This window comes from Amblyomma americanum, chromosome 3 (assembly GCF_052857255.1).
Source record: "Amblyomma americanum isolate KBUSLIRL-KWMA chromosome 3, ASM5285725v1, whole genome shotgun sequence".
In the NCBI taxonomy this organism is placed as follows: Eukaryota; Metazoa; Arthropoda; class Arachnida; order Ixodida; family Ixodidae; genus Amblyomma; species Amblyomma americanum.
Window position 1 is genome coordinate 81,060,042 of NC_135499.1, and position 13,651 is coordinate 81,073,692.

Here is a 13,651-nt window from a genome sequence, read left to right on the forward strand (position 1 = left end):
GCATGCTCGATTCTCTCCATAATAAACTTCCTTATGTCGGCTGCCTTGCGCTTATTTATTAACTTTTACAGCTCTGTTGGTTCTATTCTATCGGTAGGGTTGGACGCCCTCATGCTTTGGCGCTTCTTAATCAGATCTTTCGTCACCTGAGATAGCTTTCCGGTATTCTTTTGAACTGTCCTACCGCCTACTTCTACTTCGCGCTCCCTAATTATTGATGTCAGATTATCGTGCATTGAATGAACATCAAGATCGCCTTCCTCAGTTAAAGCCGAATATCTGTTTTGCAGCGCTATCCTAAACTCCTGTGCTTTCCCTTTTACTGCTAACTCGTTAATGGTCTTCTTCTTCACTAGCTTCTTCCGTTTCCTCTTCAAGTCTAAGCTAATTCTAGACCTTACCATTCTGTGGTCGCTACAACGCACCTTTCCGAGGACGGCCACATCCTGAATGATGCCAGGTTTAGCGCATAGTCGCACACAACTGAGAGTGGTTAAATGGTATTTTCCAAACACGTACGGATCCCACGGCACAAGAGGAGTGGTAGCTTAGGTCTGTCCCTCGCCAATATGAAGACTGCTTTACTTTCTTCTTTTCTTTCTTAAAGCATAGGGCTTGTTACTATGCCCGGTACGAGAGCTGTAGAAAGAAGATACATTAAAGCAGCACTTATACACTTCTATTTTCAGTGCCAATCAGTTAGACTGCTTCAGCCATTGTATCTAATATGACAAACACAATATGCAATGTTTCTATCGAAAATCCCGAAAGGGGAGATGCAGCTGCTACGAGTAGTAGACGACGCAATCGTCCTACGGAAAACACAAGCGCCATTGTCGTCCATCATGAAGTTGAGGCACGCCGAACTAAGCTATCTTGCTTGCCGGTCGGAGCACCTGAACAGCCACCATAGATAATGTAACAGCGTATTCAGCAAGCCACGGCAGAGGTTGGAGGTTGCCCTAGGGTTTAGCGCTTTCGCCTCGTATGCGGCAGACACTGTGATCGTAGGTCAGAGATGCATTTTTTGCCGCCGGGTGCACCCACCATTCGGTGCTCTGGAGAGGCACCATGCGGGCCCGGAGTGCTGTGAGGACGGTGCCGTCGACTAAGGTACAAAACTGTGGAAAGAGCTCAGAAGGGCTAATAAATGTACAACAGTTTGCTCTTGTAGTTTGTGCTGTAGGCTGATCGCTTGAGTTGGCGGTTGAATTTCAAACTGTGTTATGAATTCCCTGTAGTTATCCTATTCGACATTCTGCCAGAACCCCGCCGACCTCTTGGTGTAGCAAAACACTGTGAAACTTCCCGCACAGCAGCTGTAAATATCGACCTTCTCGCCGTTTGTCTTATATAGTTTTAGTGCTCTCCTTGCTAACATGAGCCTATTCTCGGCATCAAGCACCCATCGCCTTTATTTTACGTCTGTAGTTATTAAACTAGACGATGAATGCGATCGACGCGGATAGCGTGCGTTAGGCAGTGTTCTCCCGGCCAGAGCAGCCACTGCCACTATTGGGCTCAGACCGTGCGAGCGGTTGGCGTGATCCAGTCCGCCAGTCACCGTGTGGTCCGTCGTGCCCCCTTGGCCTCTCCTTCACCCGCCACCCGGATCCTCGGACCCCATCAGCATCATCCCTCCCAACTTTCACTCGCAGTCCACTTCCCTAAACGTGAAAGCGAGGAATATCACTCTCCATATCGTCACCTGCTAACCAAGGATTCGGACGGTCAGATTTCTCCAATATTCGGGCTCTGGTGCTAACTGTTTATTAATATTAAGCTTACTTCGGTTCTGTGCAAATTGAAGCGCTGGTTTGACTTTAATATCTTCGGTCGCCATTCCGCATTCAGTGTCTGCAGAGACGGCAACGAGGACATAGTGGGAGATAGAAAATGGCGACGACGTTAGGGTCATAATGGAAGATCATAAATGCGGGTTGACGCATGATAGCTCTCTGGAATTTTGTATTTTTATCCTCAAGTTTTCGTAAGAAGATTCCGAGATGTGCTTCGTCGTCTGGACGATAGCACCTTTATGCATACCTTATCAAGAAAGTAGCAAACGTGAAGTATACAATCGAGAGGGAGGAATTGTATGCACGCACTGTACTACTTACTATAACTATGCAGTTTGAATCCAGGCATCCGCTTTCAATTTATTGCCCGCCTTCTAAAATCAGTTGCGGGAAATCGGGAAGCTATTACGGGACGTCCCAGTAATACGCCGCTCTCTGAACGCAGACTTCGTTAGGAAGGTGATGGCCCAGCACGAGCTTCCGTGGCCGCCCGAGGAGAATCCCAGCGGCTCGTTGTTGCAGCGGCTGATCGAGCTGAGCCTGGTGCGGAACGTCCACGTGCTGTTTGCCCTGGAGCCGGGCGTATACCTCAAGAGGCCAGGATTCTACACGCTCCACCTGGGGATCGACCTGCAGATGCTCGCCCAGTGGGCATTCGTGCGAAAATTACTCATCCAGGCGGGAACCCTTGGCGCCTTCTTCGTGCAGACTGCCAGCGTACTCTCGAAGAGGTGAAACCACTTGCACACTGGCTAAGCTATGTGGTAGCTAAGCCTGTGACGCTGCCACGGGTGACAAAAATCACTCTATCAGTGCAGGCCAACGTTGGAAGGTGAATCCCGTAGCCTTTAACGAAAGACCTTTATCGATTTAGGCCATCCTAGCAGGAGCGTTTGATCAGCTGTCCTGCAATGAAGGCGCTGTCGCGGTGATTAGCCAGGTTAGGAGTCGCACAAGGCGAATCAAGAGTTATTTAATAAGGGGTCATATGTGGTCCTTTCTGAAGTTCTCCATATGCTCTCCATCACTAAAATATAGCTTAATGAATTCTTTAGCGCTAATGAGAAAGTGGCTGTTGCTGTGCTATAGCTTAATAAGGGGCTCAAGTTTCACGTAGTGCGGGTGTAATTTCACCGATATTCACTGATGAATGTTGACGGAAGAAGCATTCTATCTGAACGCCTAATACAACTGAAATACAAGATGCCTCCACTCCGGGACATTTTTGCAAGCAAAGAGTGTGTCGAGGCAGTTTTTTTTTTGCGTGGATCTCTGAGGCTAGACAACGCCGTCATTCGCTCTCAGGTAGTTATCACGGAATCCTTAGCGTTATATGCGAGGAAGAACTAAGTGCAGCACGCTGTTGCCTCCTAACATTTTTCATGCATTTCCTAATTGAAGTTGCCAGCTATGGCGCGTTCATGCTGGTACTGGACCTATCAGTGCACTTTATCATGGACAAACAAGAAAATTACGGAGGGCACTCAAGGCTCGTAGTTTGAATGAGCAAGCGTTGTTTAATTATTTTACATCCTTTTTATTTAGGTATTCGTTTTTTCTCTTCCTTTCCAGTGACACGCCTACTAATTAGCATACAGCCGCAAGGAAATTCATATACTAGGTTCACCTTCGTTCGCAAAGAAACAATGCTGTTTTGTGGACCATGGTTTACGTGCTACCCTCGAAGCCTGACTGTCCCGCGGTTCAATTCCCCGCATCTTGCACAGGAATTTTATTTTTCTTTCTTAGCACGGTGACGTCATGTTGGATTCTGGGAGCACTGCTGGAGCTGAACACTGACGCCAGGTTTCGTTACCAATGACGTATGTAGCGCTTTTGCATTAATAATATTTAATATTCGATACGGAAGGTGCGATGGCATTTCGAATGGAATTGTGTGCTGTTTTATTACGCTCGTACCTGTACGACACAAGTTTAGATTGACTACAAATCATTAAAATTCAACATTTTCTGCAATAAAGGCGTCGAGCTCCTTTTTGCATGACATGACAGGCAATTCCAAAACGCCCTTCATGGCAGATTTTACGGCCGGACAAACGTCATAACAGCCAGAAAAACCCAGAGCATAAAAAAAAAACGTTTATGGTGTTGTCCTTGCGTCTCGCTAAATAGCTTCCTTCATGGTATAGGTGTCCATGCCATGTTAGGCTCCCACCTAGCCTTTTATTCTTGTAAACCCTACGATGGCATCGAAGCGACCGGTGGTGTCTTTGGACCGCGCATCCCAACCGTTGTCGACGAAGGTTCCAAGAGGCGGGATGCGTGGCGTGCGCAGGGCAAAATTGAGAGATCGCTGGCAACCGTGGTCCCACCCTTACTGAATGCTCAGTCTACAATTTTTAAGCGATAGCTTTAGAGATGTCACATGAAAACCCCGTCGATTTCCGAGACGAAACTTGATGACTAGTCGAGAGAGGTCACGTCACCTTGTGACGTCATCGCAACAGCTCGCCTCGGATGGGGCAACGTGCCCTTTCGGATTGTGAGCAACTTGCCCGTTGTGCCAGGTGGCAGTTAAACTAATGTTTGGTCGAGAGAGATGGCGTGACCTTGTGACGTCGTCACAACCTGCCCGCCGGGTTCTCAGCAATCAAGTTTCTATATAGATAGCAGCCTGGATAGAAAATCAAAATAAAAACTCTTTATAGAAATGACGGACAATTTAGCATGGTTTGGCCAAATCGAAATAGGTGCGCTAACACTTCGGTTCTCACTTCGAATTTAGGCGTTCCGGTTTCACTGGAGGGTACACTTAACCTCTCTGCCTTGAGGGTATTACGCGATAGCAATAGTAGATTAACGCCCATATGTGTGGAATAGGTCATTGGCTGCATTCATAGATCGTTGGAATCCCCAACCACTCGCGCTGCAATGGTGCAACGGTTAAGCGTTTCGCCACCGCAATGTGATGGCAGGTGCTGCCACCAGTGCGTCTTGTGAGAACAAACTTCCTGCTTCCGAAGAACTTATCGTGACCAATCATGAATTGAACTGCCGCCTACAACGGTGGGCAGTTTGCTCACAATCCAGTGCGAAGATTGTGATGACGCTACCAGGTAACGTGACAGAGGTGACCCATCTGCCACCTAGGGCACATTGCCCACAGTCCGGTGGGGACACAAAAGGGACCTCACGGACAAAGGCTAAGCGGCCGAGAGGAAGCTCTAGTGCTAACCGCACTAAAATCAGATATAGGCAAATGTCGGCAACGCCACAGAATTGCGGATACCTGCTACTGCAGCTGCCACTCCCAATATGGCGGTTTATGGACCAAAAGTTTCCAATAAACTAACACAAACGCACATAGCGGTTGCAACAGAAGCTGATCCAAATGTGAAATCATTTGCTATCCCATTTCAATCTCAAGGTGACTTAGGCGCCAAAGTTTTTTTTGTTTTTTTTTTCAGTTTACCATTACTATTTTCTCGTCCTTCGAAAATCATGCTTACAGCATTTCCATTCAATGCGTAGCTCCAGCATAAGTATGCTTTGGTGGCTGGCACCTAATGGTGTTCATCGGAGTGCTTACAGGCAATTTGCTTCACCAGGTGACCTGAAAATTTAGAAGCAAGAATAAATTGAAAGTGAAGCAGGAGAGGCTCTTGATCGGCAGGCTTTAATCATGCATACTCTTCAAGACCTAAAGAGGTTTATAGCATCTTTACATGAAAACCTGAACCGACGCTGCTAACGGCTTCAATTTTCGTAGCCTCAATTCTTGCCTATAGTCGTTTTCCTGCAGCTTGATGCTACAAAGGTTACTCTGATAACTGGAAGTCCACAAAATTTGACCTGATCTGGCAATAAACGCAGAGGCAAAACCGCACACGACCACTCTGTAATCTGAATAATTTCTCAGCGTTTGTACGCGTTGCCATGTCGTACCTCGTACTGTTCGTAATTACTTCGTATGTACTTGAGACAGAAAGTGATAGCGCTAAATGGTGACAACCGCAAGCAAGACCGACGCAGGACAAGCCCTTGTCCTGCTTCGGTGTTACGTGTGCTCGTCTGCCTTTAGCTCTAATATTTTCTTTCTCAAATACCGGAAGGTGCATTTGTTGATTTCGATTTGAAGTTTCAAAACTTTTTCCCGCCGCTATGATTCTTTCCCGGGACTCTCTGATGAAGAAATACGAGAAAAATTACGTATAGTGGTTGAAACGCAGAGTTCTTGATTGCTAGCGGCAAGCGCGGCCCTGCCGCCTAGCAGTAGCCGAAATCAAAACTACTGCTGGCCGGACGTTGAAGGCCTTTATAAGCCATACAAGCCAATTTCAATTGGTCCTCAGTCTCCCTTTAATGGTCTTTATGTATTCTATCGATCGTTCTGGTTGTGATGTTGTTTGTCCGGAACAGATGAATTTATTTCTGAAAAAAGTGGATTGTTTAAAATTTTCTCCCGAATCAATTCAGAGTCAGTCCAACTTGAAGGGAGGTGTAGCGTAGCCTCATAGCATTTGCGGTATGAGTAACTCGGGACAGCTCCGAGCCAGTGCCGCTAAACCTAGTGTCCTATCACGTTATGTTCTGCGGCCACTCGATCATTCGCTTTCTTTCTTGCGTCACGTATAATGTCAGAGCGCTCTTTTTTAATGTTCAATGTCATGCAGCGCGTACTAGCAGCCAAGGGAATTAGCAGCGTTTTTCTGGAATTCCTGGTATGAACCTTTCTTCATGCACTGCACTCATGAACATGACCCGTCTTGGCGACACCGGCCAATTGCGGCGACAAAACGTGAAGTGTATCGGCAGTTTTATGCAAAGGCACTCAGCTGCAAAATAACTGCTGCGGTTTTAGCTTATCGCACATCAGCGGTTCGCAGTTGCTGACTATTTTCGTGGTATTGGGCTCCAGATGACAAATTGGACGATTATATCTTAGGCCGCGCTGACTGCATGTGTGTCAAGATGAAGTAGAATCCCCGGTGAGCTGTGAACTCAGCGCACGTGAAGGAATCAAAACGTTTCAAATTGTTCCGTTTCGCTTTCACTACGCGGTACCTCACAGCCCAGGCTATCAATTAGGTACCCAGAATCTGATCATACCGCAACGGTGCCCTAGTTCCTTGACCAACCGGCTTCGAAGTAGGAGGTGCGGAGCGGGATTTCCTGCGCCGCCGGGTACCCACGTGGGTGGCAATGTGTACAAGCTTTAGGGAAAGTGGCTGAGTCAGTTGATACATCGTTGGAGCGAAAACGACGCGCAGAATACGGGACAGTGATGTATATTCTCGTCACTGTCCCGTTTTCCGCGTGCTGGTTTTGCTGCGGTACGACTTTCCGCCGGCCTGGTGCTGGGTGTCTCTGGCGTAAAGTGCTTGGAAAAAGAGTCTTTAAACTCGGTTTGTTCACACTAAAATACCTTATGCCATATTATGCCATTCTGATCTTTGACCCAAGCGGCCCTTGCGCCAAAAAAAGAGCTTATCATTATCATCACTAGAACCTCTTATTTATTTATTTATTTATTTATTTATTTATTTATTTATTTATTTAATTATTTATTTCCTCAAAGGTCTCGGTTGAGACACTACATGAGGGAGTGGACGGTATCTGGCAAACAATGGTAAAAAATGTTAAGATGAAAGGTTGGCGACGCTCCGCTTGAATTCTAGTGGGTTGATGATAATGGCAACTTCGGTGGGCAGGTCATTCCAGTGTCGTGCAGTACGCTGAAAAAATGACTGCTGAAATGTCACAGTATGGGCTTGTAGGGGATACACTGCTTTACTGTGGCTGAACCAGGCGATGCGGTGGGCTCTATTTATGTAGGGGTTATCAAGAGGCAAAGAATGGAAAAATTTATGAAAAAGGTTAAGACGTGCTATCTTACGGCACGAGGCTAGGGGGGGCAAGTTTATTCGAGCTTTTAGTGCTGAGATGCTTGAGTGGTAGGAATAATTTGATTGAATGAATAGTGTTGCGCGGTTCTGAACCAATTCGAGGGCGTTAGTAATTAACGTGGTGCGGATCAAAAATAGCGTTAGCATACTCAAGCTTGGGACGCACAAAGGTTTGAAAAGCAAGCTGTTTAATAGGGGGAGGAGCGAGTGAAAGGTTACGGCGTAAATAACCTAGAGCACAATTAGCAGAATTTATTATGTGATTAATATGACAGGTCCAAGTTAGGTCACGCGAGATATGCACACCAAGATATTTGAATGATTCGGATGTTCCAATCTGCAGGTTATTAATATTATAATTAGGCGCTACGTAATTACGACGACGGTGAATGGACATTAACACGGTTTTAGAAATATTTAATGACATAAGCCATGTTTTACACCAGTCCTGTATGCGAATAAGGTCAGTTTGTAATGCGAGATGGGCGGTGGAGTTAGTAATGCTTCGGTAAACGACACAGTCATCGGCAAAGAGTCGGATATGAGAAGAAATGTTACACGGTAGGTCATTAATATATATCAAGAAAAGGAGGGGACCGAGTACCGTTACTTGAGGTACCCCTGAGAGCACAGGTGTTAAGGATGAAGAGTGTGAATTGGCATATACGAACTGCTGACGGTTAGATAAAAACCCTCGAATCCAGTTCAGAACACATGGATGAATATTAAGGCGCGATAACTTTAGTAAAAGACGACCATTGGGGAACCTTATCGAACGCTTTTTCAAAGTCTAAAAACACTGCATCAGTCGGGATATTACGATCAAGGTTTAAATGTAAGTCGTGCAGGAAGAGTGCCAGTTGGGTGTCACAGGAATGATTCTTGCGAAAACCATGCTGGCTTGAGTGAAAAAAATGAACGGACGATAGGAAGGTAGCAATATGCGAGCATAAAACATGCTCCATTATTTTACAAGAAACGCTTGTTATGGAAATCGGGCGGTAGTTACTCGGCGATGATCGGCTTCCTTTCTTGAAGACTGGGATGACCTTGCCCACCTGCCAGTCACGTGGAATCGAACCGGTGTTCAGGGATTCCTAGAATATGAGCGATAAGAACAGGCTACACGTATGTTTAGTATTTTTTAGCACTTTGGCGTTGATACCGTCCACTCCAGTAGATGACGAGTTCTTCAGTGACTCAATTACCTTGACTATGCCGACAGGATGAAATGTGATATTTTGCATGAGCGGGTGCGTAAAATATGGTGGATCTGGAAGATTGTCAAGGGGTTCATTACTAAAGACCGAACTGAATACTGTTAAGAACATCTGCAACCTCAGTGTCGGGAATAGGAGATCCAGAGCTACTGTTAAGTGAAATCTCATTACATTGATTAGGGCTAATGGTTTTCCAAAATCGTTTTGGGTTAGTCTGCAGCATAGATGGTAAAGTAGTAGAAAAAAACTTCCGTTTAGTCTGAGCGGTTAACTTGTCGTATTCTTTTGCGACAGCATGATACTTCTGCCATGTGGAAGAAGAGTTAGACAGCTTGGCCGACCGGAACAGGCGTTTTTTCTTATTATTGAGTCGTTTGAGTGATACAATAAACCATGGTGATGTTATTCTTTCTGATATAGTAATGGTTGGAATGTAAAGACTTATAAGCCGATGCATCTCTGTTTTGAAAAGTAACCAGTTTGACTCGAGAGAATGTAGTGGAAAGTTAGCAGCGAAGGTGTCGAAGTAATCTGATAATTCACGGTTCATGCTGGCATAGTCTCCTTTATCATAAAGCGTAAGTGTTTTTTTTATTTTTTTTGTTTCTTTAGTACGTTGCAATAAAAAGAAGAATGTATCGTCAAATGATCGCTGAGACCGCGCAACAAGGTGATAGGAGTAAAATTATCAGGATGCGTTGTTAATACGAGATCTAGAACGTTGGACGAGTGGTCAGTAACGCGTGTGGGATCAGTGACGAGTTGAGTTAAGCCAAAAGTCATACACGTGTTTAAGAAATCGCTAGCCGGGCTGCTTTTCGATAATGTAGCGGCGGGATTAGACCAATCTATTGTGGGAAAATTAAAATCACCGAAGAGAAGGATAGGGCTAAGTGGATATGTTTTAGTTAATACATTTAAGGCATCATGAAATAAGGGGGTGAAAGAACTGTCAGCATTAGGAGGGTGGTAACAAATACCAATGAGGATGGGCGGATGTGTAGTAGTGCATCGAAGCCAAATCATTTCCAGTTGTGAAGGGAGGTTAACAAATGAACAATGCAGATCCCGTTTAGTGGCGAGCAATACACCCCCACCGCGCGAATTATCGGGTCTATCCTTCCGGAATATCTCAAAATCTGGGAGAAATGGAAGAATCTCAGAATCGTGAACTGATGTGTTAAGCCATGTTTCAGTTAGTAGTAAGATATCGCATGAAGATGAACCTATTAAACTGCACAATGAATCGCGCTTGGGAACAACACTTCGAATGTTAGCAAGCAGAAATGATAAAAGGTGACGATTCGGCGAACGGGGTTCACAATTTGGTTTTAATGGTGGCTACAAGCTGTCCTCAACGACATGGTTAGAAACATGGTCGAAATGGTACGTTTTTTCACTAGTGACAAGCTTTTCATTTCGCAACTTGTATTTCAGTTTTCGAGCCTTTCCAAATTCGATGAGGTGTTTCTGGGCAAGGCGCGTGCTGGGAGAAAGATCTTGAGCAACCGCATATCCTGTGTCTTTGAATTTCCGAGCGGAAGACAGGACTTGCTCTTTGTCTTTAAAGTGAGCAAATCTCACAATTATAGGTCTGCACCTACCAGTTTGGAAAGTCCCAAGGCGATGTGCACGCTCAATGTCGCGTGGCTCTAACTGGATGTCTAAATACTGATTAATGTGTGCAATGATGATATTTTCAGAATCTGACCATGTTTCTTTATCTTTATCTTCAAGGCTGTAGAAAACAAGGTTGTTTCGTCTGGACCGATTTTCTGCATCATTTACCCGGGCAGACAGAGCATTTATCTGCGCCGTGTTCTCAGTGCTGATTCCATGCAGTTCTTTCAATTCACTCTGCATGTCATCAATACCAACACATGCTGTCTCAATTTTATCTAGTCGCGCCTTAATCTCGCAAAACGTTTTATCATGATCAACTAGTTTCATTTCAATCGACTTTAGCTGCGCTAGCATTGCTGTCTGCCCAGTTTGAATTTCCTTCAAAGCATCAAGAATCTCTTTGTTAGGGCCGGGGTTAGATTCTATATCACCAGCTACCATAAGAAGTTTTAACAACATATGCGCACCGTCATACATGATGGACCGGAAACGCCGTGGGTTCGGCAGTACCAAGAGTGCACGGTAGCTACTTGGCTTAGCGTAAAGGCAATAAGGTTTCATTACCTGCACCAAGAAGCGTAGAACGTTAGCACGGGCCATCGCTGGCGTGCTGCCGAGCCCACTAAAGGGCGCGCCGCTCCGAGCTGCCTTTTTAGCACAAGTCCACGCATGCGCAGGATGTACAAGGGCGGTTCCGGCGTTCAGGCGGATCAGGGAAAGCCATGATGCTTGAAGATATGGTCCGTGGCCGTGTAGAAATTGCGCGGACCGGGATGCGTTGTCGATGGGCTGGCCATTCGTAGCCGAGAAAGGCTCAACCGTGTGAAGTCCGGAAAGCAGGAGTGTTGCGTCTGGACTGGAGTTGACGACGGATGCTAGGTACGGGACCCGGGGGCTCGAACACTCCAGCAGCTGCGAGCTCGAGAGTCCGAGGAACTGCACCAAGAAGCGTAGAACGTTAGCACGGGCCATCGCTGGCGTGCTGCCGAGCCCACTGAAGGGCGCGCCACACCGAGCTGCCTTTTCAGCACAAGTCCACGCATGCGCAGGATGTACAGGGGCGGTTCCGGCGTACAGGCGGCTCAGGGAAAGCCATGATGTTTGAAGATATGGTCCGTGGCCGTGTAGAAATTGCGCGGACCGGGATGCGTTGTCGATGGGCTGGCCATTCGTAGCCGAGAAAGGCTCAACCGTGTGAAGTCCGGAAAGCAGGAGTGTTGCGTCTGGACTGGAGTTGACGACGGATGCTAGGTACGGGACCCGGGGGCTCGAACACTCCAGCAGCTGCGAGCTCAAGAGTCCGAGGAACTGCACCAAGAAGCGTAGAACATTAGCACGGGCCATCGCTGGCGTGCTGCCTAGCCCACTAACTACCTTCGGCTCTTTGGCTCCGCTCATTTCTCTCTAAGTTACACTACGGTCAACTTAACAGACACAAGCAACTTTTAGAACTTGAGGCGTTGAGTACAGGCACGAAATTGTGGTGTGAGCTTAACTGAGCATGACCCTTCAAGGATGTATAATTTGATGTCTCACTTTTGCTGCGTGTTTCCGTCCATTTTTCAGCCCACGCTAACTGCGTTTTTTTTCTGCTGTTGCGGACCATGTGAACGGAGCAAGTTATTGCTTCCTGATGCTATATGCGCGTTGGCTAGGTTAAATTGGGAGCTATGACAAGTGCATGCTTGTAGTGGACGCAGTTGTTCATGAACGCAGTGCAGCGTTTTTTCATTTGTGCTTGGGATAGCTCGTTTTCGCTGAAAACAACACAGCGTGCTCCGCTTAACATTGCCTCTACCTGTACGTGTGACAAGACCGAAAAACGGACTTCCGACTTTTGCAGGCAGTGCTGCTGTCGTTGCAACACTGCTTCACCGTCGCGGTGCTGGAGCTGCCATTCCTGTCAGGAGACCTGTTCATGCGGTGGTTCTTTCCTGGTGGACATGTGGACGCTGAGCAGGACATGTTGGCGCGCATCACGACCGCAAAAGGCAGGCTTTGGATCGACGTGCGAACGCGTGAGAGGGCGCTTCGCCGGCTTTCCGACCTGGAGAAGATTGTGGGGCGCCCCGAGAACCTGTCGGCGACACCGCAGCTGGACGAGTACCATTCTTATTTGCCCTCTGCACGAAAGTACCAACGCTACCCGGAGATGCTGCTCGCGATGAAGCGCGCCAGAACCGCAACGCACTTGAAACTTCTCAACGCGTCGCAGCCCGTCTTCAGCCCCGTCAAGAGGGACGTTCCCATGGTCATCGTGAACGCCTTCTATGTTCCCATCTACCATTTCATAGTGATTCCTCCGGCCGTCATATTCGCCCCTTTCTTCCAGGTTGAGGGCGTGCCAGCGGCTCTGAATAACGGTAGCCTCGGCCATGTCATCGGCCATGAGATCACTCATAGCTTCGACGAAGATTTCGGTCTCTACAATGAGCTTGGCGAGCGTGAAGACTGGTGGTCACCGCAGTCCCGTGAGAACTTTAACGAACGGCTCCGCTGCCTCCGCCGGCTGTACAACGAGACCTCAGAAGCCACAAGCATAGCGTTCGGAAACACAGCCCTCGCAGAGAATTTCGCTGACTGTGGCGGCATAGCTAAAGCCCTGCAGGCTTTCCAGGATCTCGGACCGCAGCCAGGGTTCAGCATAGGCGGCCGGCAGTTCGGCGCCGACCAGCTCTTCTTCGTTGCGAGTTGCTACAAGTGGTGCTGGCCGCTCTCGGAACTTAGGAAGCTCCGAAGTAGCGGCGACAAGGACGACGTCGTCAAGTATTACTCCCCGATGGACATGCGTTGTAATGTGCCTCTTATGAACACGCCGGAGTTTGCGAAGGCATTTGCTTGCGCTAACGGCTCCGACATGAACTCGTTCAGCCGTTGCGAAGTGCTTTGATATTTTCACCCGGCTATCTTGTTACCTTTGTGCTCTCATTCCAAACGGATGGTATTAATTGATAAATCTACTAAGCTGGTCATCAAATTAGGTGCGTTTTTTCCTTTATGAGCATGACCACTTTCTACGGTCGTAATCCTCACTACCAAGGTTGTGTAAGGCACTGATTTTGTGCGGGATTTTATGCGCGCGGCGCGGAGGGGCTTAAGTTTTTCCCTGCAGCGCGAGAGGCGCAAGAGCAGTCCTGGTAAC

General features: G+C 47.2%; 1 protein-coding gene across 1 annotated transcript; it reads left to right on the plus strand.

Moving 5' to 3' along the window:
* Positions 1 to 623: 623 nt before the first annotated feature.
* Positions 624 to 13,399, plus strand: LOC144123856 (endothelin-converting enzyme homolog). The gene is made up of 4 exons (XM_077656584.1): positions 624 to 630; positions 2,245 to 2,530; positions 8,892 to 8,919; positions 12,353 to 13,399. Exons 1-4 carry the CDS (start codon positions 624 to 626, stop codon positions 13,397 to 13,399), a joined length of 1,368 nt encoding a protein of 455 aa, XP_077512710.1.
* The last annotated feature ends 252 nt before the right edge of the window (positions 13,400 to 13,651 follow it).